Raw genomic sequence first — 27,430 nt, 5'->3', positions numbered from 1 at the left:
GGGCTGTCTTCAAAGAGAAATTTCTGGAAAAATATTTTCCACAAGTTGAGAGAGACAAGAAAGAATTAGAGTTTATTCAACTTACCCAAGGAAAGATGACTGTGATTGAATATGAGACCAAGTTCACTAAACTTTCTCGTTTTGCTCCACACATGGTAGATACCGATGATAAAAAGGTACGACGATTCATTGGAGGACTGAATTCCAATATTCGAAGAATGGTCACTCAACGTAGAATCACATACGAGGAAGCTGTGGACAAAGCCCTAACTCAAGAGGAAGAAAATCAAAAATACCACATGGAGAAGGAGCGAGAGAATGGCTTCCGAGGAAAGAGAAGTCATCCAATGTCTAACCAGAAAGCGGACAACCATGGAAGCAGCAAACAAGGAGAGACACATTTCAAAAGCCGACAACATTAACTCAACAAGGAAAGGAGGTAGCAAGACGCCCAATTCGGTGTTTCAACTGTGGAGAAACGGGGCACATGTCTAATGCTTGTCCAAAGCCACGTCGCCCTCCAAAATCTTGTTATAATTGTGGCAAGATGGGACATTTCTCAAATCAGTGCGATGCACCGAGGCAAAAAAATAACCCACCTCGTCCTGTCCAGCTAAATGCCATAGCTTGTGAGAACATCGTGATGGAAAGTATGCTAATAGCATATAGTACTCAAGCTCATATACTATTTGATACTGGCGCATCCGATTCGCTTATATCTGCTGCATTTGTCACAACTTTGGGATTGACACCAACTGAGCATGATGAAATTTTAACAGTCTCAACACCATTAGAAAAATCTACCACTTTAACCAAAGTATGCAAATCATGTCCTATACATGTCCTAGATACAGAATTTCCCATGGACCTCATATTCATAAATTTGAGGCGATTTGACATAATTCTAGGATTTGATTGGTTAAGCAAATATCATGCCCTTATAGGCTGTCGTGAGCAAACCATCACCTTCACTATTCCTGGTCAACCCATTCGAAAAATTCAGTGTGACTTGCCCAAAAGATTCATACCTTCCAAACTTCTTGCCAATATTGAATTAAAGAGTTCAAAACCTTTGATAGACCAAATCCCTGTAGTGAACTCTTTTAAAGACATTTTCCGAGAAATCACTCATTTACCTCCAAGCCGAGAAATTGAATTCAGCATTGACCTTATACCTGAAGCCAGACCGATTTCTGTTACTCCTTATAGAATGGCACTAAAGGAATTATAGGAGTTATAGACACAAATCAAAGAGTTGCTCAATCTCGGATTTATCCGGCCTAGTGCTTCTAGCTGGGGAGCACCTGTGTTGTTCGTAAAGAAGAAAGACGGATCTCTCCGACTATGCATCGACTATCGGCAACTAAACAAGGTGACTATCAAAAATAAGTATCCATTGCCACGAATCGATGATTTGTTCGATCAACTACGAGGAGCTCGAATATTTTCAAAGATCGACTTGCGCTCTGGATACCATCAACTTCTGGTCAAGGAGGATGATACCCATAAAACCGCATTTAACACACGGTATGGACATTATGAGTGGTTGGTGATGTCATTTGGATTAACCAATGCACCAGCCATATTCATGGATTTGATGAACCGAGTGTTCAGTCCATTTCTAGATAAATTCATTATCGTCTTCATTGATGATATTTTGATTTATTCAAAAAGTGAAGCGGATCATACACAACACTTGGAGACTACCTTACAAGTGCTTAGGGAACACAAGTTATATGCGAAACTTGAGAAGTGTGATTTCTGACAACACCAAGTAAAGTTCTTAGGCCACGTAGTCTCTCAACAGGGGATAGCAATGGACCCTGCAAAGATTGAAGCTGTGTTAGAATGGGAATCTCCTACCACTCCAACGGAAGTACGAAGCTTTCTTGGCCTTGCTGGATATTATCGAAGGTTCATAGAAGGATTTTCAAAACTTGCTCTACCAATGACGAGGTTGACTCGAAAGAATGTGAAGTACATTTGGGATGATAATTGTGAACGAGCATTCCAAAAGCTAAAGGAAAGGTTGACGACAGCACCCATCCTCACCATTCCAGAAAGTGGAGTTCCTTTCGTCATATATACTGATGCATCACATCAAGGGCTCGGTTGTGTACTCATGCAACGTGGGAAGGTGGTAGCATATGCATCCCGACAATTGAAGGTGCATGAGAAGAACTATCCAACCCACGATCTTGAACTAGCAGTTGTAGTTTTTGCTTTGAAAATTTGGAGGCATTATTTGTATGGCGAACAATTCGATCTATTCTCCGACCACAAAAGTCTCAAGTACATTTTCTCCCAGAAGGATTTAAACATGCGACAACGAAGATGGATGGAGCTTATCAAGGACTATGACTTCACGCTGCAATACCACCCGGGGAAAGTGGGGTGATTCTCTAAATAAATGAATGTTTTATTTTTCTACTACTATTTCAAGAAAAATAATGTAATATATTTTTGTTCTACTTCAGTATTGTAAAAATAATAATTTCAATTCCTAATAAAAGTACTATTCAGACTTATTTACAAATTCTCTTACTTTATTTCTTTGAGGAAGTTTTATTTGAAACAACCCACATCACGAATTCGGGTACCATATTTCAATATAATATTGGTCTCGGATTTGGGGTGTGACAATCCAAGACTTTCAAAATAGATTTAAAGCCTCCTCTGCTTTTAACTTACAAGATGCTTCACAGTTCACTGAGACTATTCATGCTATAATTACTGATGCAGATAATGAGTGTCTTTTGCAGGAAGTTACTCCAGATGAAATTTTCGTAGCGGTTAACTCCATTGGAGGTATTAAGGCTCCAGGCCCTGATGGGATACATGCAATCTTTTACCAGAAGCACTGGAATCTGGTCAAAGACAAAGTCTGTAAGATGATTCTTGATGTGTTTCAGAATAATACCCCGCTCTTTTTACTAAATCATACTAACATTGCCTTGATTCCAAAAGTAGATTCCCCAGAGGTTGTAAGCCATTTCAGACCTATCAGCCTTTGTAATGTTTCTTACAAGATCATTTCAAAAATTTTAACGGCCAGACTAAGGCCCCTGTTGCACAAGTGCATTTCGAGAAATCAAGGAGCTTTTGCTCCGGGGAAATCTATTACTGACAATATTTTAATTACTCACGAACCCTTTTCTTCATTCAACAGGAAAAAATCTCGTTCTGCTGCTATGGCGATTAAACTTGACTTGGAAAATGCGTACGATCTTTTAGATTGGAATTACATCCAAATTTGCTTGCAAAGATTTGGATTTGCTACAAACTGGATTAATTTAATTATGAACTGCATTACTTCTACTACCTTTTCTGTACTAGTTAATGGCAAACCGGAGGGCCACTTCTCTCCTAGTAGGGGTATTCGTCAGGGAGATCCCTTGTCTCCGTATATTTTTATTCTTTGCATGGAGCCTTTCATCAGGAATCTTAATATGGCTACCAATCGCTCCAAAAATCATATTGGCCTTCTCTATTCTCCTAATGGTTTTAGAATTTCTAACCTGGTTTTTGCTGATGATTGCCTTTTGTTTGCCAGGGCTACAAGTAAGGCAGCTTCTTTTATTGCAGATTTCCTTCATTCCTTTGCTTCTGCTTCGGGCCAGAAAATCAACTTGATAAGTCCTCTATCTTTTTCTCTAATGGTATTCCTAACAGAACGAAGAATGAGATCACTAATAAATTATGTATCCAGCAAAGGTCTACTATTGGTAAGTACCTAGGAATTCATAATATTGTGTTCTGGAAAGACCCCTTAAATGCCAAGGAATTGCTTCTTAAGATCTCCAGTAAGCTACATGGTTGGAAAAAGTCCACCCTTTCTAGGGCAGGCAAATTAACTCTTATTAAGACTAGTCTTTCAGGGATTCTTAATCATGTCCTTTCCTGTTTCAAGTGTCCTCCTAAGGTGACAAAAGCTATAGATAAGGAAACTAGGAATTTCTTCTGGGGTAGAGAGGGCTCTTCTCCTCCAGTTGCTTGGAATCAAATTTGTTTACCTAAAAATCTTGGTGGCTTGGGCATAAGACTGGCAAATTTTCATAACAAGGCTGCCTTGGCCAAGCTGGGGTGGAAGATTATCTCTAATACTAATAATTGGTGGGTGGACATTGTTCGCAGGAAATATCTCAGGAAGCATACTTTTTTTGATATCAAGCCCCGGGCAAATCACTCCATGGCTTGGAAAGGGATCCTTGAAAGCAGGGATATTCTAATGCAAGGTATGAGATGGATTATAGGTACTGGTCGGGATGTGAAATTTTGGACCTTTAACTGGGTTTTTCAATTCCCTTTAATTGATCTTATCCCTATTAATAATAGATCTTCTCTTAATTTGGATGATAATGTGAGTGATTTTATTATCAATGGTTGCTGGAATTTTGACAAGTTATCTCAGGTGCTGCTTAAAGAAATTGTAGATAATATTTATGGTATTCCCGTACCAGCTATTGAGACCAATGATGAATTTGTTTGGGGCCCGTCCCCTAATGGGTGTTTTTCCATAAAATCAGCAACTTGGCTGCAATGTGATAACAAGGCCCCTGTGGGTTCTTCTAGAATTCTCAATGAAATTTGGAAATTGAATATTACGCCAAAAGCAAAAAATTTTGCTTGGTTATTGGCTAGAAGAAGATTACGAACTCGAGCGAGAATGGCTAGATTTAATTCCAATTTTGATGCTGCTTGTCCTTTCTGCAGGGTAGGGATTGAGAACTTAAACCATCTTTTTCTCTCTTGTCCCTACGCTGCAAAAATTTGGAGCAAGACTGGTTATTCTTCTCAAGGTTTTCTATCCTTTGAAGACTGGTTTGATTCTTGGTTTGTTTCTGGTTTCTGTAAGCAGACAACAGAAAATCTTATCATCATTTGTTGGAAGCTTTGGGAGGCCAGAAACAACCTTATTTTCAGACATCAATTAACCCCCCCAGCTTCTGTAATTTTTTCTTCTATGAGTACTGCTGAACAGTACAGAGTGGCCAACAAACCAAGGTCTTGGGGTAACTCTCTCCCTTCTAATGCAAAGCACTCAATGATCAAGTGGCAGCCGCCTCCTCCTGGCTTCTGTAAGCTCAACTTCGACGGGTCGGTTATTGGTAACAAGAATGCTGCCTCGGGTTTTGTCCTTCGAGATGAACATGGCACCCCTATAGTTGCGGGTTCTAGGAACATCGGCATTGCCTCTGTTCCTGTTGCTGAAGGAAACGCTCTTAGAGATGGTTTGTATCATGCTCTGATCAACAACTGCAAGAAAGTGTTGGTGGAAGGGGACTCGAAACTGGTGATTGATGTCATCAACAACAAGTGTACCATCCCTTGGAGACTCCGGACCCTTGCTAGAGACATAGCCTGCTTGGCTAGCAGCTTTGATCACATTGACTTCTCCTTTGCTCCCCGTGAAGCCAATTTTGTGGCGGATGCGATTGCGAATCATGGCCATAGTCTGAAGAACCCTTTCACGTGGAAAGGGAAACTCCCTCTCTCGGCGCTTACAACTTCTAATTTTGATAATTTTAGTTCTGGTTGTCATAGGGATTTCAAGTTGTAATTTCTTTCGCTCCTCAAAAAAACTTGACTTCCACACCACAATTCCATTCAACGGAGGTAAAGAATACTTGGGGTATTTGGACCTTAAAAATTAGTAGCAACCAAGAAGAGAAACCAAGCTTTCTTTGTTTGCCCAACACAAATAACTTTCGTCGAACGTCACTGTGAATGGCACGTCGACGATGTCGTCATGGACGCTAGCCACGTAGTCATCTGGCAGAAACTATTTACTTCATGATTGAACGACTACAGCTTGCCCAAGTCAAAACGTGCACACAATCCGATGACCTTGATGCCAATATTGCTAAAATCGCGACTACCAGGCGGCTACAACACGTCGTTATGAGTGTGACCGTTCTAGGGATAGGCGATTTCAATGCAGAGATGCTGACTAAGAGGTCGTAAAATTTCAGAAATTGGTCGTCCGTCAAATGCCTTGCACAGTAGCGGTTGTGAATTTCGGTTCACGTGTCCCTTCCTGGAATCGATCTGACCCCAATTCAATCAAACTGAAAGGGGAGATCGATTTCTTGCCCAGACCAGATCGTCGTTGACGCGAGTGAGGTAGTGTAATCCGGCGTATTAACTGAAGAGGCCGAAGCCCTTGGCTTTGCTTTGATCGTCTGGGACCGTCAGAGTCTCTTCAAAGAGCATGAGGGTAGGTCTCTGTTTCTCTCATTTGTTTGAGAATTTGAATTATGAAAGGTTGATCTTGAGAGGATTTAGATCTGTATTGCTTCTTTTGGTACCTTTCAATGTCTTCTATTCTTTCGATTTGGCTTGATTGTAAAGTTTCAGAGCAATTGTAGAATTAGGCATGTCGAAAGTGGTAGTCTGAGTGTAATCATTCTAAGAGGTTGAAACAACTTTACAAGTATAGTCTACTTTTAACTGTCAACTGCAAAAAATGAAACCTGACCCAATCAATATCCTGTTTCCAAGTAGAACGCGGCCAAGTCCCTTCGCAGATCCAGTACCGCAGCCCATAAACCCCTTTGAAATCGGATTCCGGCCAATCGGATATTCCATCAATGACAAAGGTAACAACTTTCCGCTGCAACAATATCTGATCTGTTAAGCATTTCTAGATGAAATTGAAGGGGGACAGTAGATTCATTCAAATTTAAAAACTTCAAATTGGTGGCCTTATCAAATTTTACAAGCAATTTCCCAGTGTTACAGCTATATATAGATTCGTTGTTCTGTTGGAGTGAGTCTTCATTAATGCGGGTAGTGATTTTATTGAATTTGCATAACGGAGTTGCACTAACTGTAAAACTTGGAAAGCTTAATTATTTTCAATATATTTACGTGAACAATAGAAATGAATATTTCAAGAACCCAGCACATATAAGGGGAAAGCAATGTTTATAATGTAGTTGTTATGAAATTCATTGGTATGTTTGTTTTTCCCCTTTTTACACCAAACACTTATTTGAAGTCATCAAACCCAGTTGGTGACTCAGATTTATCTTGCATGCTTCTACTTTTGGACATACTTGCATTTTTTATGCTTAGTAAAAAATTTCTCAAGGGATAGTGCTGATGAGAAATGAATCGGTATAATACATTAACAAAAGAATTGTTGCAGTCTGCTAAAAGCTACTGAATTTTATGTATAACTTATATAAACATATCTGTCAATTCTATTATCTAATTTTAAATGATTATCTTTTCTTTGTGGTAAAGGAATTTCTGGGCACTGCAGTAACTAGAGTCCTGGACTCTCATAGTTGGCGTTTCAGACTCTAAAAGTAATTTAGTATCACAAATAACAGTACCACAATGATACTTATACTTCCTATTGTCTTTGCATATTCAACTACTTCAGATTTGTGGAAACATGGGCTCTAATTCACACCAAAGGGCCAAAAAGCTTGTTCAAAAGAGGTTTTCATGTCTTCAATTTTGGCTTTCACTGGATTTTTTTTTTTTTTTTAGCGTGTAATCTAGACGAGTACTCTTCAGTATTTGATTTTGTTGTATGTCTTTGTTTTGTTTTCCCTAATTGATTGCTAAGTGTAGTGAGGAAAACTGAGGAAAGGAAAAAATGACAATTTGATAACCAGATGCCATGACTGTATCATATAACAAAATCGGCTACAAATTGTCCACCTGATTGACATTTCTCATCGGTTACTTTAATTCAAAAAAGTTACTCTTGCAATAATCTTAAGAAGTATCCTTCCTCACTTGATTGTTTCTTCATTTTCTATTTTGTAATTTGTACATGATGCTCCCTTTGCTCCATTGTATTTTACTGATGCCAATAAACTACAATCTTTGGTATTGCAGGAGAGGTTGCCTTTCAAAGAATCATTTCCAGTTGTTACATGTACATCATCTAGAAGCTTTAATTTAGCCTTCCGGATAACAAGGGTTGGATTTCTCAAGGTATTGTTAGCAGTTCATTTTGCTCCATAATAATGATATAGAGACTTGATTAACCGGTTTAGAAAACGATGTATTTTTTGTCATTTCAGCTTCAAAATGAATCTACAATGACACTGGCATGCATAGAGAAATTCAGAGATAGTGGATTTGAGGAAATTTTTATGCCCAGGATTGACTGTCCTGTAAAATATGACCATGTCATAAGGTTTAAAAAAAAAAAAATAATAATAATAAATTTTCTATTTGTTGTCTTTCTTACAATGACATTGAACAGATACTGCTTACACCTTCTTGTCTTTTGTGATCATGCTTTGATTTTCCTATTTTGTTTTCACGTTTGCTCTCTTAGGTTGAGCCTAAAGGTGAAGAGTTCAGTTTATGTATGGGGATTTTGCTTCGATTGTTGGAGAGTGTATCAGCAGAAGGTTCATAATGTTTTTAGTCATGGGTTGAGTGACCGATTGAAGACTGTATGTGTGACCTGGGAAAGCATGTTATCAGAACCCATTCTACAAAATGTATGGCATCAAGTATTTAACTGTATCATCTCATCTCAATGATATATTTTTCTTTCAGATCAATTTGTTTAAACTTGTTTTCTGACGTCAGGGATTGTTGACACACAATACAGAGCCACTGCTAATTGGAATTTCAGTGAGCTCTTCAGATAAAGCTTTTAGAATTGTTGATATTGGTCCTGATGTTGATAAATAGGAGGAGGTATGTTAGTACCTGTTAGGATCTATTATAGCCAATTATTTCTTTTGATGTGTTGATTTTACACTTGTTCTTTCACTAGGCTCTCAAATTCCGCCAGCTCTAGGGGGATAAGGCTGCACGTAGGAGATTTAAAGATGGCAAAATAGCAGAAAGCACAGGTTAGGCAGCTTTCCCCCTTTTATTAGTATTGCTAAATCAGTTATCGTGATAACTAAAGGGATGACACAGGTTTGCATAATTCCTTAGTTTGGAAAATTGAGCAGTGGAAAACACCTAAATAGCTTGATCTCTCCTGTTTGGGATGAATAAGTACTTAATGTTGCACTGCATTGTTTTCAATTAGATCGATATACGTTGTGATTGTAAAATGGATTGTTTTCTTTTAGAAAAATTCCCATGATGTAGTCCCTTTTCTTTCTCTATGTTAATTGTCTAAACTTTTTGGAACCATAGCGCTATAGATTTGTGCAGTGTCTATCACTCATCCGGGTTCCTCTCAAAGCATATTCCTTATTTGATCAAACTAATTAGTTATATCTTTTGTTAATTACATATGGTGAGCATAAAAATCTGTAAAAGTTAGCTCTTCCTTTAGCCTTACCCTCTTCTGTTTAAGATCAAGCACTATGTACTCATCATTATGTACAGCTTTCAGGTTTTCATCTGTCTTCCCACCTGAACCTCATCCGCTAGCAAATGTAAGGAGTTCTTTCGCAAGACTAAAGCACTTCCCTCCTTCCTACATCCGGTCGCCGGAAGTTATGATCCAGGCATGACATAATACCCTGTATAGTGATTCGCGACATTTATTAAAACGTTCCAGCCAGTTTATGAAACTGTTTATAAATAGCGATTCATGACATAAATAATGATTTGACACGAAATGATGAGAAAGAGATAAAGAGTAAGTTCGGCATATATGGTAACAAGAAAGTTTGCAGGGATATACTCTCCTTCGGTTGGCAATTCAAGGTGTGGACTCATGTGAGAAACTGCCATATACATTAGTCTGTACCAAAATATTTCTTGGAATGCCATATAGGCAAACTCGATATTTTAAAGCATAAGTCTTAAATTGAAGACTGGTTTGATGCCATAAGAGTTTACTCAAGTTCGTCACTTTTTATGTATTTAAATAACAAGTGATAACCGAACCTATGGCCTTCCACTGACAATCAACGTTGATTACTCTGGTTCTATACTTTTATGTCTACAAGTATGTCCCTTGAGCACAAACCATGGACCGAAAAGATTCCAAATTTCTCAAACACCCAAAATTGCTACGTGGAACAAAACCTAGCTACTAAGCCAAACCCCATTGATACAGAAACATAAATAAGGAAAAGCACCATTTATGGAGGTATCACGTAAAGTCAAAACCTCATAGTTGGGAGGTTGCAAGACGTTCTATTATCATGTCACACTTCAGTGAAGTTTCTGAAAATTTTTGAGAAAACAAGACTTCTAAGGTCAAAAAAGTCTGACTTGAATTAACATGTCATTAAGAAATTAGTTAGCATGATGAAAAGAATATGAACACGAGAAATTTGGCCATACAGATGCATTTCAAGATTACTAGAAACAAGCACTTGACCAAAGACTAGACCTGTGAATGAACTAGAAAATAGTCAAAATACATTCAAGCTCAGTAATTATGTGTATGTTTTTGCCGTTTCATATGATTCCGGGGTCCAACAGCAATTTACTCTGCTGCTATGCTTCCTCCACCCCTGCCTTTAATCCTACGCCGCAGTAATATCATTTTCCATATTTTTGTTGCCAACTGAAAACAGAATTCTAGAAATACAGAGACAAACTGGAATGATATATACATATTGCAGTAAATAAAAAAGGAATCATATACATAATTACATAGTAACTAATATAATGATATCTCACAGGCAGTAACATTCCGTGAAAGAGAATACAAAGAGTAATGAATTGGATTAGAAATATTGTCATGGTCTTAGACTTCTACTTCTAGTCTTCTACTCATTACTATTAGAAAATTAATTTACAGGACACCAAAAATTGCAACAAGAATTTACTATTAGTAGGAATGAATGTGAGCAGTAGAAATGTAGCACGAATGAGACAAGCAACTGAGAAGAGAAATTTCAAACCAATCAAAGCAACATCTTGATCAGCCTCATCTTCATAACATCAACATAGAATCGTAACGGAGGCAGAGATGGCCCCAGCCAATGCGCAACAAATCTTGTTGTGAATGGGCTCCTCAAGTACTCAAAGGTGGAATAGCGCAAGACCATTGTCGCCAAAGAGACCACAAGCAGCCCAGCATTATGAGAACAAGAAGCAGAAAGGGGTAGTTCCTATAACATAAGATGAATACCACTTGTTACTGGCAAGTGTATTTTCTTTATATCTCATAACTTATAAATACTCTTTGATATAGATTATAAACTAATAATCCTGACAAAGGATAAAAGATGTAGTATAAACTAATTAAAACTTGAATTAATGTCATCACATTGTTAGTATGTTGGTTGTAGCATGATCAACCTTGAATATGGGAGTGATGAATCTCCACCATTGGATTATAAGACTCCAAACATTTATTCGTGGATGCAATTTGTAAACAACTTTTCTCTTATAGGATAACCAAGTTTTGGGTAGATTGTTCATAAATTAAGAATTCTTAAACCATGAAGAAACCCTTGCAACACTGTTATACCTAAGAAAGTAAACAAAACGTGATAAGTAGATGGTTTTTAGTTTTTACTTGAAAACAAAAAGGGCACACATGCATGGATAAATACTTGCCAATCAAAGATATACTTTCTGAAATAAAACAAAAGTAGTATACAAGAGTCCAAAATGAGGAAGCTTATTCTGTCAACCATAAAAAAAAAAAAGGTTTATAATAACAATTTATTGTGGTTATGAATCACGAATAAAATCAAAACCGAAAATGGTAATGCTAGCACAATTTAGACAAATTTATTTATTTTAGATATTTGAGCTACACGTAAAGACAATCTCAAACTCAGAGCTTCACTGATTGATGGATCTTTTATATATAGATAAACAAAAATAAATTAGGTGGATATCAGACATAAACCATTTATATAAATCACAAAAACATACCTCTCCAGAGAAAGATTAGTGTTCAAGCGTCTTTTGAAAAATGATTCTTTGTTAGGGCTACCACTTGCAATTGCACTACTTGGACCTTCCCCTGCCTCTGCCTCCTCCGAGTCACAATATTCAGGACTCCGCTTCAAGATTTTGGTTGTTCCATTGAGGAGGATTTTCAAATCTTGCTCGTACAACAATCGGGCCCCACACCTCTTCACACAATTCGAGCATGGAATATATTTACACCTATACCCGACATGTTGCGCGTCGAATGAGGACCTAATAGAGCAGCTTGTGATATACTGGAGTTGACAACGAGGCATATAAAACATCCAAAGATGATCTCCCATCATATGCCTTAGGTTTAAGTTTATTACGTGTGGTAGACCAACAGCAGGCGATAAACATTTAATTGTCAAATGATTAAACTCGAGACTGACAGGATCTTTCGGATCGGCAAAAACAACGCAAAACACAATGCCCTTCCACCCTGAACTACATGATTCCCGATCCGGAGGTAGCTCCACAGTCAATGAATCTCCCTCGCTTTGAATATCGAACCACTCTGGAATTTTACCTCCGGGACTTACAATATCGAATGACGGAGGAAGAACAGTGCGGGATGAGTGATAGTGTGGAGAGATCCCCTACACCACAGGAATAATCGCACATGAGAGAGAGAGAGAGAGAGAGAGAGAGAGAGAGTACCTGAGCGGCCAATCTCCTTAGCATTGAAAATATTCCATTATTCAAGCCTTCATTGTCAATCAATCCAAAGCAATTGACAGTTGTTAAATTAAACGAGTGAAAATAGGTGAATCTGCCCTGCGGTTCTGAGAACAATTTTAAGGAATAACAATCGTCTGCCCTTACTTCTAATTGCGCATTCGGTGGGAGATCCGGTAATTGTTGAAGCCTTTTGCACCCCTTCAAATTAATGGACCGAAGCTTAGAAAGGCATCTAATGCTTGCAGGAAGACTATCAAAATTATTTCCACCAAGATCCAACTTATTTAGAGATGGCAAGCAGTAGCCAATATCGTCGGGGATAACTCCTTGACACAGATTACTATCACTTAGAGTTAACTCCCACAAAGACGATAAATCCCTTGAAGATGGCAACGCCAAGAACACAGACTTTGGACCCTTTCTTTTAAATAAGCCATCAAACATTTGTCGCAAGGCTGGTGGCTTTAAAGACTCTGCCTTCCCCGTATTTTCCACAAGTTTCTTAAGCTTTGGGCATCCATCCATCTGGAGTTGTCTAAGAAACTTCAGTTTAAAAATTGCGGTACCCGGAAAACTCAGGAGACTTTTGCTATCAGATATATCCAGACTAGTAAGGCCAACCAGATGTTCAATTGATGAAGTTAGTTCCTCAGTGGCGGTCCCAGGTATGAGAAGGATTGACAAATTTTTCATCCCTTCTCCAAATTCTGGAATCTTTACTTTTGAGCAGTCAGAAAGGTTGAGAAACTCGAGAGAATCCATTTCAATCTTACTTGGGAAACTCTTGACATTTTTACATTGATTGAGTATCAACCGTTTAAGCTTTTTGTTGACCGCAATGGATGGATGGACCTTAACTAAACCGTCACAATTTGCAAGACTCAACTCCTCAAGATTCGGAATACCTGTGAAATCTGGGGTCTCCTTCAAGTTTTTGGACTCACTAAGATCCATATATTTCAAGTAAGGCAAGTCCTGTACAATGCATAGAACAAATACTTACCTTTGGAAAACCTAAAATTATATTTTGAAATAGAAAACATTATGAACATTGTTACCTGTCTTCCGTCCCAAAGCCGGACAAGATTGCTTCTTTGCATCTTCAGTTCAGCAAGCATATTTGGCCGGAAACTAGCTGGAAGAGATTTGGAAGGATACCAATTCCATATGAGAATTCTCAAGGAATTTGGGAGGAATGTGGGGCCTGAACTAATTATTAAATTATCAAATTCAAGAAACTTTAGTTTGGGCATCCTAGAGAAGCATTCAAAATTCCAGCTTGAATCTGCCTCTTCTAAACAAGGTAAACATAACTGTATGCCTTTGATTGCATCTGTTCCCTGATATTAATTCAGAACAAAGGAAAAGTTAATTCCACACAGGTCTAACATATATCATGCTAAAACAAAATGTATTTTTTATTTTTAAATTTAAACTTGGATAAGTTATATACTTACCGTATTTCCCGTGAATACAAGAAAGATGTCCTTACGATGACACAAACGGCTGCGAAGACCAGGCTCCTCACGAGAGTGTTGACAAACAATTTCCCATGCCATTTCTTCTATCAAACCATGCATCCCGACATTGTTGTCCAGATCAATAGTTAAGAGAGATTTCTCGATAAGAACATTTATCTCAATAAGACAATTATAGTCATAACAATATTCTAGCAGTTGATTAACTCGCCCCTTCCCCACCCCCTTGTAGAAGAATGCAATGTCCAAGAAAATCTCCTGTTGTAAATGATTCAGGGCATCATAACTTAATTTGAGCGAATCGAAAATTGTCGGATTAAGAATTCTCTTTAGTGACTCCAATGTACTATTCCATTCCTCTAGCTTTCTCTGATACAAAGAACTTCCCAGAGTTTTAAGAGCTAATGGGAGCCCTTTGGCATAATCTACAAAACACTTGGAAAGCTCTAAAAACCCTTCCTCTGGCTGATCTTTTTCGAAGGCTTTGTGACTAAAGAGCTCAAGAGCATTATTGTCATCCAACCGCCCCAGCTCAAATGATAATTCTATATGACGCTCGGTGAGGAGACGTTTATCTCTAGTTGTAACAATGATTCTGCTTCCATCACCAAACCAAGATTTATCTAGAGCCACTTTTTCTAGGATGTCACGGCTATCAACATCATCAACAACAAGAAGAACCTTTTTATTAGACAGGCATTTTCTAATGAAAAAGGTTCCTTTGTAAACATCCCAAACTTGTGAAACATTTTCCTTCAAGACTGGGGAAAGAACCTGTTTTTGAAGATTGACTAGTGGACCATGAAACTTCCTGACATCAAGAAACTCAGCCACTTCAAAATGATGGGAAATTCTCTCGAACACTAGCCTAGCAAGGGTAGTCTTACCCACTCCACCCATACCCCATATTCCTATAAATCGAACATCCTTCTCCTCAGGAGCTAAAAGAAAACCCATTTGCCAGAGTCTAAATTCAATTCCGACTAACTTTTCTTTGGAATCTGACAATGTGATCGTAGGAAGCACTTTCTCCCACACACGTTTCACAATGACTTCTATAAGCTCACTTTCACATCTAACAGAAAAATAGACAATCATCAAGCTAATAATATATATGTATATAGTAGAACATTGCTATAACAAGTCAAAACTTAAAAGACAACAAACAAGGAGTGAAGTTGTAGTGCTTACTTATAATTTTTTTTATCCCATCCAGAGAGATTGGCCACTTTTCTTAAAGCCTCTCTCCACCTCTCCACCTTCTCTGGGTCGTTACTGAACTTTACTTCATGCTTAGCAAAGGCTTCATCAAAGCTCTTCCTCTGATGTCGAACGTCGGATGGATCCACATTAAAGAAAACCGGCAGAATTCTCTTATCTCCGGTTTCCATGGACTCGATAATTTTGGAAAGTTCATCCAAGCACCAAGTGGAAGAAGCATAGTTGGGTGAGAGAACAACGATGGCGAGATGTGATTGTTCGATTGCCCTCAAGAGCTCTGGAGAGATACTAGCTCCGATTTCAAGCTCTCGGTCGTCCTTGAAAGTCTTGAATACTTGCCGGTACTGCAGTTCGCGGAATAAATGGGAGACGAAACCCGTGCGGGTGTCTTCACCCCTGAAACTCAAGAAAACATCGAAATTCCACTGGGGAGGTGGTTCAGCCCAAGCACGAGATGAGGAGGCCCTGTGGGTGCTCAAAGCCATTGGAAACCACCAAGATCGAAAATTAAGGTCAAGGGAAAACCACTGTGAACTGTGAAAACTGGAAGAGGAAATGAAAGCCAGTTGCAGAGGAGACCACTCTGAAAAATGAAGAGTGAAATGGGCAGAGTGTAGAAAAGTTAATCATGGAGGGGAGAGAGAACCGCGTAGTGATATAATTAGACGCGTTTTCTTTACTTTTCCTTCTTTTTCTTCTCACCTTCCTAAAGTTGTGGGCCTTGGCGTACAACTTTATTTTCTTGCCGAGAGTTCCTGATTTGCTTTGTGATTTTACTTGATTGTGCCCTAATTTCCAACCTAGATAGGTTAGGCTGAAGGCATGGCATGAAGCCACTTGTTTAAGAGAGTTAGTGACTCCCAGACTAGTGAGACTGCAATTCGTATGTAATGAAAAAACAAAATGAAGCTAGGACGCAAGGTACTGTATCATCCAATAACTTTTTTTCCTTATCAGAAAATGAATTTCATGAACAACTTGCATGTATGTAATACGTGATCTGATCAAAAATCTTGCTCTATTTAGGTGATTTGTTAACGTTAGAGATCCGAGGAGGTCTCTAGTTAGTTTTAGAGAAAGAGAGAGTAAGAGAGAGACACAAGAGAAGTATAGTGGTTCGTCTCCGTCTTAGCGAGAGACTACGTCCACTTGAATATTGTACTATGTGTGTTTGGGTCTTGCGGCCCAAGGGGATTACAAAGTATGTAATAGGATCATGAGTAATGAGAAGAGGCATTCCTTTTATAAGTGAAGGAAGCCATCTCCTTTACATGGTTTCCGATGTGGGACTCAATGACAGGACCCGCCCCGGATTTCACCCTGAAATCTGAAGTGGCCCTGCGGGGCCTACCTTAGAAGAAATTCTTCCAAAAATTTGGCAGCACTTCCCCTAAAATGGACTACCCAAAACCTGTAGAAAGGAAATTTACACTTCTAAATCACACATCCTTATTCTCCTGGAGCCACCCTGCTCCCCAAATCACAACATCGTCCAATTCACAAAACACAAAAGGTAACTTGAATAACATTTATCCCATAGGTAGTCAGAGCAAATCTAATAAAAAGGGTAAACAAGGAAAACCTACTTCAAAGGAAAACACGGAAGTCATACTGTTGACTATGCCTCAATTCCATGTATGCCCGACCTTAACTAATTTCGCCTGCAAACTGGGCATTTGAAACCGAAGGGCCCAGGGGAAAAGTATTGAAAAACAAATTAGTGTGAGTGGATAAAAATAAATAATTAAGATGATTTAATGAGGCAAACTTAAATACTTTCCCACTTATTTAAATTTATAAAACCTCGATGCATGCAACTTTTGTAAAATTTTATTTCTTAAAACCAGGAAACTGTAATCAAACCCGCTGAGTATCGTATCATCGGACTAGACCCCGCTAGCCCAGAAATAATATAAAAGTAGGGGAAGAAGATAGTCATACGAATGAGCCTCCCAGGCTCGGGTGATAGCCTCCCAGGCTAAAGTACTCCCATATACTCCCGTTATATACCCACACGCCACTAAGTGTAGCGATAAGGATACTGGCCTACTGGGCTTCAGCATCACTGTCACAAAGACAGTAAGCAGCTCCACAAAGGTGAACGGGCTTCGGTGATCCCATCACCTCGCCACAAAGGCGGACATATCAATGCTAGCAATGATGATAGTCACCCAAAGTATGGCAAAAGAAAATCCGAAAACCACATAAATCCATAAAACTTCCCCAACTCTCGCAAATGAATTTCCAACGACGTGTCCCACACACCAAGATAATCTCAAGTTCAAAAAAATAAATAGGAGATAAATAATAATAAAACATGATCTCCACAAATCGAAACAAAACCAATTCCAAGATCATCATCAAGGCATTCCCAATCCCAAAACCGAAAGTCGATAAATAAATATGAAGACTAACTCCATCGAAATCTCATTTCGAAAATCTCTTAAAAGTCTCAAATCGACGAATATAAATATAATATAAATAGTATAATTCCAGAAATCACATCGGAAGTAAATAATTCGTCAAATAGGATTATAAATCATAACCAACTTCGGAAACAAATCACTATCGAAAGCATTTATATGAGGTAAAGCGAAATCAATCTCTGAAATTAAATCATATGCTCGAAATGTAATAAGATAATTAAATAGAGCATACTTTAATAAATAAATGCATGCATCATTTATTTAAAAACAAAAGTCCACTCACAGTACTATTTAGGCATTCACGCGTATGAGTTCTTTCGTCGAGCAATAGCTCGGTACGTCGCCCTGTACACAAATATATTCCGTGAATAACTATTCTAATTAAATATGATTCTCAAAATCGAATCCTCATAAATCATCTCTCCAATTCTTCTCGGATTCAACCCACATTCTATCACTAATACCAATTCGTTATCTTAAAGATTCCAAGTCAGAACCGAGAGATATCCGACGGTCGGATTCTCGTAAATCGATATTCGAAATCCTAAATTTTCAGAAATTCATAATCAATTAAAAACTTCTCCAATTCCAACCAAATTCACATATTCAACCTCTACAAAAATTATAGGATTTAACTAGCTAAAACAAATAGAATTTAAATTACTGTTTAAACGCTACCACTGTTCACTCACCGCACTGTTCACACGTGACACATATTCAACCATATAGTCATCTCAACATTCTAAGCATTTTTCATAACTGTGACCAAGTGAGAAAATACCTTGAAGTGCTCCAATTTTGCCGATGAACACAAACCCGGAAATCTCCAAACCCACCAATTTGTAATTCCTTCAAATTCACCTTCCAAACGTGGAAATTTTTGCTAGAAGTCTTGAGGGAAGATGATCAGTGACTCGAGGCGCTCCTAACAGAACCAATTTCACCGCCGGAGATAGCCGAAAACTGGAGAATTTCTCCGGAGAAGCAAATTGCTACAGTAACAATGATTGCATAAATTCGGGGTTTTCCAGCCAAATCGCCGATAGTCCGATACCCACTGGTACCACCGTGTAGAGGAGGAAGAGACGGTTCAAGGACAACTGGAATCACGTCAATCAGACGCCGGGACGGCGAAGAAATCGGAAAAAGAAGAATGGTGAGCAACGCGGGGGAAGAGGGAAGCAGAGAGAAATCTCGGGGGGTAGGTTTCCCGAAATGGAAACTTACCCTGGTAACTTTCTATATATATAGAAAGTTACTGTGAACAGTAACTTTAGTATTTTTACGTACCACATATGCACGTGCTCGGTTTAACGTCCTCTACAACTTTCATGAAGAACATTTTCTCAAATTTTGACCTGAACAAAAAGTCAACTTTTAGGGCTACTAAAAGTATCGAAACAAAGTAAAAAGTGAAAGTAATTGTCGTTTACTGTCCAAATGACTAGTAAACAGGTAAATTGAGGTACGGGACGTAACACTCAAATACCACTATTCTAGTATAGAAAAGCTATGTTGTGAGGGTGACTTGGCAAGGCCGGGAATGTGGCTTCCTGGCGACGTATTTTCCACTTCTGGATACCGTAGCATAGCTTGAACATAGGGCTACGAGATGCATGTCTCGGTTGGGCCCCACCATGGCTTGTGGGCCCCCCTCTAAGAGGGTGTTACTTATGCTTGGTGATATAGCAAATCCTCCATGCATAGTGAGAGGTATCTACAAGTCCCCGAAGTCCCCAAGTAAGAGGAGCTTCTTGGTTGGGGAGTTATAATCATGAAGTCATCAAGCATAAGTAACCGGGCGGCACGGAGCCCCTACAAGTCCCCGAACTCCGTAAGCAAGAAGGGACTCGTTAACCTGCATAACAAAGACAAAAACACGCATATGGAGAATGCTTGTTGCATTGGGCAACAAATGTGAGTTGCATTGATATGCGTTGGCATATACAAATGTATAAGGTGCATGATACATGTTGATGTATACATGCGAATGACGCCGAGTATGATCGATTATGACGTATAAACTCAAGGTTACGTGGTTGTGTGAACATATGAATTGCATATGATAAATGCGTGATGCGCGCAAGAAAAATGAACGAGGTCGAGTTGACGAGGTTACACTCGGTTTAAGTTGCATGAGTGCCATGAAGGCAAGCGTTTGTAATTCGTGAACAATGAATACGTGAACGCTTGTGTTTGTTTGGTTTTCGCTTGTATTAATGGAACGTGAAAAGAATTCAATTTGTTGCAAAGGATAAATGGTAGAAGAATTCAATGTTCCATTAATGTGTATTATGTCGAGGGGATGTGAGTATAACACTTGGGAATGCTGGGAGGCAAGAGCATGGAAGCTCGGGGGTGCAGGGAGGGTGTGAGCGGAAGCTCGAGGGTTGCCGGGAAGGCGTGAGCAGAAAGCTCGAGGGTTGCCGGGAAGGCATAAGCGTAAAGCTCCGGTGTGAGCGGAAGCTTGGGGGTGCTGCGAAGGCGTGAGCCGGAAGCTCGGGTTGCTGGGAAGGCAAGAGCGGGAAGCTCGGGGTTACCGGGAAGGCATGAGCGGGAAGCTCAGGGGTGTCGTGAAGGTGTGAGCGGGAAGCTCGGGGTTGCCGAGGAGGCATGAGCGGAGAGCTCGGGGGTGCCTGGAAGTCATGAGCGTAAAGGTCGGGGGTGCCGCGAAGGCGTGAGCTGAAGCTCGGGGTGCCTTGAAGGCATGAGTGGGAACCTTGTGAGCGTGAAGCTCATGGATGCCGTGAAGGCATGAGTGGGAAGCTCGGGGTTGCCGGGGAAGCATGAGCGGAGAGCTCGTGAACGGGAAACTCGGGGGTGCCAGGAAGGCATGAGCGTAAAGCTCGGGGGTGCCGGGAAGTAGTGAGCGGAAGCTCGAGGTGCCGTGAAGGCGTGAGCACGAAAGCTCTTGAGCGGGAAGCTCATGGATGCCGTGAAGGCATGAGTGTAAAGCTTGGGGGTGCCGCAAAGGCGTGAGCGGAAGCTCCGGGTACCGTGAAGGGGTGAGCGCGAAGCTCGTGAGGGAGAAGCTAGTGGATGCCGTGGAGGCATGAGCGCGAAGCTCGGGATTGCCGCGAAGGCGTGAGTGGAAACTTGGGGTGCCGTGAAGGAGTGAGCGCGAAGCTCGTAAGCGGGAAGCTCGTGGATACGCCAAGGTGTGAGCGAGAAGCTCGGGGTTGCCTCGAAGGTGTGAGCGGGAGCTCGGGGTGCCGTGAAGGTGTGAGCGTGAAGCTCGTGAGCGAGAAGCTCGGGGGTGCTATGGAGGCATGAACGCGAAGCTCGGGGTTGCCGCGAAGGCGTGATCTTAAACCCGGGGTGCCGTGAAGGAGTGAGCGCGAAGCCCGTGAGGGGGAAGCTCGTGGATGCCGCGAAGGCGTGAGTGAGAAGCTCAGGGTTGCCGCTAAGGCGTGAGCGGGAGCTCGGGGTGTGGTGAAGGCGTGAGCACGAGCTCGGGGGTGCTGTGGAGGCATGAGCGCGAAGCTCAGGGTTGCCGCGAAGGCGTGAGCGGAAACTTAGGGCATCATGAAGGCATGAGCGCGAAGCTCGTGGATGTAGCGAAGGCGTGAGCGAGAAGCTCGAGGTTGCCCCGAAGGCGTGAGCGGGAGCTCGAGGTGCCGTGAAGGCATGAGCGGGAAGCTCGAGGTGCCGTGAAGGCATGAGCGGGAAGCTCGGGGGTGCCGCGGTGGCCGTGGGCATTAGGTAGCGAACCTATTCTTTAATACCCAAACGTCGAGGGTTAACGGTCGGATCAATGGCTACCGTGGGCTGTGTTAACTGGTCCCTTTACTCTTTCCCAGAGGAGAAAAGATTGACTATAATGCCGCGTAGCGTCATCGTCATTATGAGGCGTTGCCTTACCGCTTGGCGGTTGGTCGTGGACCACGGACTTGTGGAGTCTTTAGACCCGTTTAGGTCTCTTTCCCGTGGGGAGGGTTTGACAAAATATGGTGGCCAAGAGGCTAGACAACATATTTGCATATAGTGTACAAATGTATGAACATCAAATAAGCATGGCATATGTGTACGGCATGTACAAGTAGCATAGTGCAAGCATGCTTAAGGGTCATGAAGACATTTGAAGTATCACACTAGGATGTGTGCATAGTAGGTGTGCTACTAAAACATATAACATGTGTTATAAGCATGATTAGTTTATCATGGAAGCATGTAAATACATATCAAGTGTGATATATTATAAGCATGCTTAAAGTAGTGAAAGCATGTATTGGCTTTAATTGCCAGAGCGTAAAAGATAAGATAGTGTTACTTATCTTATACCAATTTGGAGTTAGTTTGGAGTTGGAATTGATGTAAGTATCCAAATAATGTTGGAGTTGTCCAAGCATGACGCTCCATTGCTCCGGCGAAGCACCGTAGTAGGAGGCTCGTTAATTGAAGCGGTACTTGGCGGTTGTATCTCCTTAACATAAGGTAAATGATTAGCAATTTTGACATATTAGACTGACTAAATGTGTGCATAGTAATCATTCTTGAAGTATTAAATGCTTGTTAGGTGTATTGATCGGAGAAGAATGGTGGAGCACTTGAGTAAGGCCATTAAAAGCGAAGCATCAATTAAATGTGTACGCTCAAGCCTAGTGACACTCATGGGTAGTTAGTTGATGCCCAAATTGTAGTGCTCGTGCCTGTATGATAAATATATAGGAACTGAGCGCAAAGTAAGTGCCATATCAATTTTTATACATAGCATATGTTGATAGCTTAGTGGGGCCATGTGTGTAATGTGATAGAACATGCTTTAGTAGTCAAGCATTGTAACCAAACATACAAAGATAAGCCAGTGATGCTTTAAGTTACGTGTTCCATGCAAATTAAATAAGCATGTATTTGTATATGGCCTACGGTCTTGTCATCTTTGACATCATTATGAATCATATGCATGCAGCCTTTAAGCTATAAGAGCTTATGTGTTAAGCGGTACTGGGATGGATTGTGCACCTGGCAAGTGTACTATGGTACTGATACGTGGTATCAAATAATTAGGTAGGCTAGCAAATCGAACAGAATGCGCTGGAAATATGCATGGCATTGAGACCTGTTTTTAATGACACATTCATTTGGGAATGAACTGATCATCATGCATGATGCCAAGACAGAGCCATTTTGAAAATATCATATTACTTAGTTGATGCATATTTATGCTCCAGTTGACCAGATAGGAAAACACATATGTGCATATATGTAAACATGCTATCATGGACTCGTAAGCATGTGTAAATGGCATAAGTAGACATCAAAGTATATATAGCTCGGAGATATATAGTAGCAGTCTTATCTGGTTCAAGTATAGCTTTCACAGAGAGGAGCGTGAGCTGCTTGCTCGAACAAGAACTGTGGGTGCCCAGAGAGAAACACGGCCTAACATGGGTGTCCAGAGCATATAAGCGTATGCTGGGTTTAATGATTTGCAGCGGGCATAGATGATGAGGGGCGGATGAGCTAGAGATTTTTGGCTAGCGGTTGCTTAGCGGTGTACAGTGTGGCGGAAGATGCTGCCGGACTTGGCAGAGTGCAAGGCCTGGAGGTGTCTTGTTGGGCGGAGGTTTCCAGCGGAGAGCTGGTCTGCTAGTGTTGGTTTCTAGCGAAGCGGTGAAGTTCAGCGGATCTTTGGCCAGCGGAGGAGCTCGGCGGTGAGTTGGCCATAGTTGGCGGTGGAAACTCGGAGTAACTGCATGGAGCAGAGGTGCTCGACGATGTTTCACTCAGCGGTGGAGGCTAGCGATGCTTTAGTCAGCTGGAGCAGTTTTGGCCAGCGATTTAAGGCTGGCGGAGGTTTTGCCGGCAGTGTCTCCTAATGGTGCTAGTGGTGTTGTAGCTAGTTGTGGACTTGGTGCGCAGGGGAGAGTCGGTGGAGACCTGGACCTGACTGCAATTTGCTCGATGATAGTTCGGCGGTGCACAGTCCGCGGAGACGGCGATGTTGTTTGCTAGAAGTGGAGGCTCAGAGTGCGGTGGAGGCAGCCATGACTGTGAGCTCGGCGGAGGCATTGTTGTCTAGCGGCGGAAGAGAAAACTCAGTGGAGGAGAAAGCTCAGAAGCTCAGCAGAGCGGAGGTGATGATTGAAGATGGAATGGGTGTCTATAGTAATTTTTAGGTGTCCAGAGCTTGGTGGAGGATGGCCGCTCCGCTAGGATCCTTATACTCCGCTGAGATTGGAGCTCTGTTGGGATTGAAGCTCTGCTGGGATCCTCATACTCCGCTAAGTTTGGAGCTTCAGTGGGATTGCCACTCCGCTGGGATCCTCATACTTAGCCGAGATTGGAGCTCCGCTGGGATCCTAATACTTAGCCGAGATTGGAGCTCCGCTGGGACCCTCATACTCAACTAAGCTTGGAGCTCCGCTGGGATTGCAACTCCTCTGGGATCCTCATACTCCACTAAGCTTGGAGCTCCGCTGGGATCCTCATACTCCGCTAAGCTTGGAGCTCCGCTGGGATTGCAGCTGATGCTCCGCTAGGATTGGAGCTCTTCTGGGATTGAAGCTCCACTAGAATTGTACTCCACTGGGATTGCAGCTCCTAGCATGATGTTGTCGTGAGAGGCCAGTGTGCCACTTGACTTCGGCGGACCGCGGAAGGTTGGACACCCAGGTTGCTAAATTTTTTTTTTTTTAGTGGTGCAGCATTGACCAACCTTGATTGGTGTTGACTGAGCTGAAGTTTTGAGCGGGTGTTGCGTTGACTTCGTTTAGACTTGAAACCTTGCAACTTTACAAGCACTGGGAACAAATTTATGTTTGAAATTTTTTTTGTTACGGCCAAGGATGGATAGCGGTTTGATAGGCTTGATTGAGAATACAACCCAAGGAAGGGCGAGTGCTTCTAGCGCCAATGTTAACGTTAGAAATCTGAGGGGGTCTCTAGTTAGCTTTAGAGAAAGAGAGAGACACAAGAGAAGTATAGTGGTTCGTCTATGCCTTAGCGGGAGACTACGTCCACTTGAATATTGTACTATGTGTGTTTGGGCCTTGCGGCCCAAGGGGATTACAAAGTGTGTAATGGGATCATGAGTAAGTGGGAAGAGGCATTCCTTTTATAGGTAAAGGAAGCCATATCCTTTACATGGTTTCCGATGTGGGACTCAAATACCACTATTCTAGTATAGAAAAGCTATGTTGTAAGGGCGACTTGGCAAGGTCGGGAATGTGGCTTCCCGGCGACGTATTTTCCACTTCTGGATACCGTAGATTAGCTTGAACATAGGGTTACGGGATGCATGTCTCGGTTGGGCCCCACCATGGTTTGTGGGCCCCCCAAGAGGGTGTTATTTATGCTTGGTGATGTAGTAAATCCTCCATGCATAGTGAGAGGTATCTACATGACTAAAAACAAATTCCACACTCCATATATCATGTAGACATATCATCAATCAACATTTCATCCTTTTATAGTGGTCCGATTTCTTTCTAAAAGATAGGTCCTTCTATAGTTAGGGCCTCTCGAGCTAGTCACAACTCGCAACAGAGGCCCAACAGCGAACGATGTCCACTTCGCAAGACCGCTTAGCAATTGGTTTTCAATTTCGGCCAAATCATAGTTAAAAACATATAAAGGGTGTCCCTCTTTCAATCAGTCCATAGTTAAACGTTTTGGAAGGGTCTTCTGCCATCAAGATTCGGCTAAGATAACCCTAGAATTTACATTCCATCGTAGGGATATATCTTTTTTTTCCCGGTCGAGGAAAGAACAAAATCAATTGTACAGTGGTAATTGTTACGTCCTCTATTGAATCGGAATTAGATTCTTCTGCTTAAATTTTCAGGTTATGATATGTATTAGTGCTTTTGAGGACTAATTGTGTTCTCTTGGGTTTTAAATTCAAGTAATTTTCTTTTTTTTTGTTTGTGTAATTTCTAAAAATTGTAAATAGTTTGTTTCTTTTTAGGGTTTGATCATGGAATTTCAAGATGCCGGCCACCGCAGGAAGGGTTCACACGCCCCTAAACAATCGGGTACACACTAGTGTTGGCTTTCAAACTCATGGGATATGGCAGAGTACAATTGGGTATGATCCCTATGCACCTCAGCCGAATTTGTCAAACTCAAAACCAGATGCTGAGAAGGCATATGCTAGCTATCAAGGGCTTCTCCAACTCGCTCGTATAACTGGGCTGAATTGTGACGAGGTTCGTGGGGTGTGCAAGAGGTGCGGCCAGGTTGGGCACCTCACCTATCAATGTAGGAATTTTCTGTGTTAAGGACAAGGAGAAGGAGGACCCTGAAGCTATCCAGGCTGATGTTGCTTATGAGTTGGGCAAGTTGAAGGGGAAGCTGGGTAAAGCGAAGGGAAAAGATGTTGTTAAGACTGATAGTGAGGAGGAGGATGAAGACATTGAGAGTTCAGATTCAGACTATGATTGTGATATGGAGAGGCTAATTGCTCAAAGATATGGGAACAAGAGTTTTCGAAAGGAGAAGCTGAAAAAGAAGAACAAGGACTCGGATGTTGATGGTTCAGATACAGATTCTGGGGAGAGGAAGAAGAGAGGAAGGTCGAAGAAGAGGAGAAGCAAAAAGAGGAAACATGATGATTCAGATGATTCTGAAAATGATAGGAAGAAAAGAAGAAAGGAGAAACGGAGAAAGAGAGACTAGTCCTTGGATGAGGATGATAAACGACGTCAACGACAGTAAGTAATTGAGTTGGTAGGGTATATGATTGAAGGGTGTAGCTTGTAATTGACTAGAGCCTGGAGTCTGGACCATCATGGTGCTGAAGGTGTATTGGGTTTTCACACCTGTATGATCACATCTAGCAACTGAACTAGTATTAAAGTGCTGTTTTGGTTGATTTCTGATCGAGCTTCCAAGTAAGTTTGTTGACTATGGTATTGCTATACCTCACTCCTTAAGTTGATTAGAGTTATTTCAAGTAAGTTTTGTTCATTACTTTTGTGTTGACTAAGGTTACAAGGAAAAAAAGAAGGTGTTGCCATATATACTCAGCAAATACAGTAAAATTTTCACATTTCACTACTAAAATAATGCTAATAGACATTGGTATTTAACCGATATAAAAAAATAAATAAAAAATAAAAAATAAAAATTGACTACTGTCTTAGTGGTTGATGTTAAATGTTAAAGAAAAGAATCCCACCAAATCCGCAAACAGGATCTGTGAACTGATTCAGTCAAATATTGTCAGTTAGCTGCACATGTCTTTGTGTGAGAATCCCTGCATGTGGACTTGCTACAGCATGGCACAAATAGTCAAGATACGGTTATCTTGTGCATGTGGAGAATCCTCTTAGTCTTCATTTATGCATTCTGTAAAGGTTCAAACCCACAATTCAATACAAAGAAAATATTCTTCACCATATCCTTTTGTTTATGGTATCAGAGCAATAAGCTCTTGAGACCTAACTCATACCTATATTCCACTACCTAGAAAAATTATCTATACCCAGACTTCACCGACGACTTAAGAGGAGATTGTTGGAAATTTGGTCGATGGATGCTACTTCTTTCTCCAGATTTCACCTCCTGCAAGATCTCAAAATTAAAATATAATAAGGATTAATTTCAGTTTACCCTTTTGAGGTTTGGGAGTGTCATCATTTCACCCCCTCTACTTTCAATTTTGAATTTTTACCCCCTAAACCTTCCAATTTCAATCAGTCGTGTCCAATTTCTACTATTCCGTCCAAATTGGACTTTAAGTTTGACCCTTGAGGGCTAAAATGGTCATTTCAACATAAAAAATATATAATATAAAATAAAATATAATTTTTTTTTCTTCTGTTTCTAAGTTATTTTTTTTAATATTTTGTCTTCAACTTA

General features: G+C 40.8%; 1 protein-coding gene, 1 long non-coding RNA gene and 1 pseudogene across 3 annotated transcripts; 2 read left to right on the top strand and 1 right to left on the bottom strand.

Moving 5' to 3' along the window:
• The first annotated feature begins 5,714 nt into the window (after window positions 1-5,714).
• On the top strand, window positions 5,715-9,753 carry LOC112166863. Of its 2 annotated transcripts, none has more exons than XR_005799360.1 (7): window positions 5,715-6,217; window positions 6,505-6,599; window positions 7,855-7,953; window positions 8,303-8,471; window positions 8,563-8,673; window positions 8,753-8,831; window positions 9,329-9,753. It is a non-coding gene; the product is annotated as an uncharacterized LOC112166863 (long non-coding RNA). The 2 variants fall into 2 exon arrangements; XR_002923441.2 differs by having other exon boundaries at window positions 5,717-6,217; window positions 9,322-9,753.
• Window positions 9,754-10,534: 781 nt separating this feature from the next.
• LOC112167554 (TMV resistance protein N) lies at window positions 10,535-15,840 on the bottom strand. The gene is made up of 6 exons (XM_040505643.1): window positions 15,171-15,840; window positions 13,959-15,054; window positions 13,560-13,841; window positions 12,481-13,476; window positions 11,782-12,419; window positions 10,535-11,006 (listed from the first exon to the last, which is right to left on the bottom strand). Exons 1-6 carry the CDS (start codon window positions 15,683-15,685, stop codon window positions 10,910-10,912), a joined length of 3,624 nt encoding a protein of 1,207 aa, XP_040361577.1. The 5' UTR covers window positions 15,686-15,840; the 3' UTR covers window positions 10,535-10,909.
• A 9,717-nt stretch (window positions 15,841-25,557) lies between these two features.
• LOC112163957 lies at window positions 25,558-26,284 on the top strand (annotated as a pseudogene).
• Window positions 26,285-27,430: the final 1,146 nt, after the last annotated feature.

The sequence above is a fragment of the Rosa chinensis genome, chromosome 5 (assembly GCF_002994745.2).
Source record: "Rosa chinensis cultivar Old Blush chromosome 5, RchiOBHm-V2, whole genome shotgun sequence".
Classification (NCBI taxonomy): domain Eukaryota; kingdom Viridiplantae; phylum Streptophyta; class Magnoliopsida; order Rosales; family Rosaceae; genus Rosa; species Rosa chinensis.
Note: the sequence above shows the minus strand (reverse complement) of the source record. Positions and strands in the feature narration are given on the sequence as shown.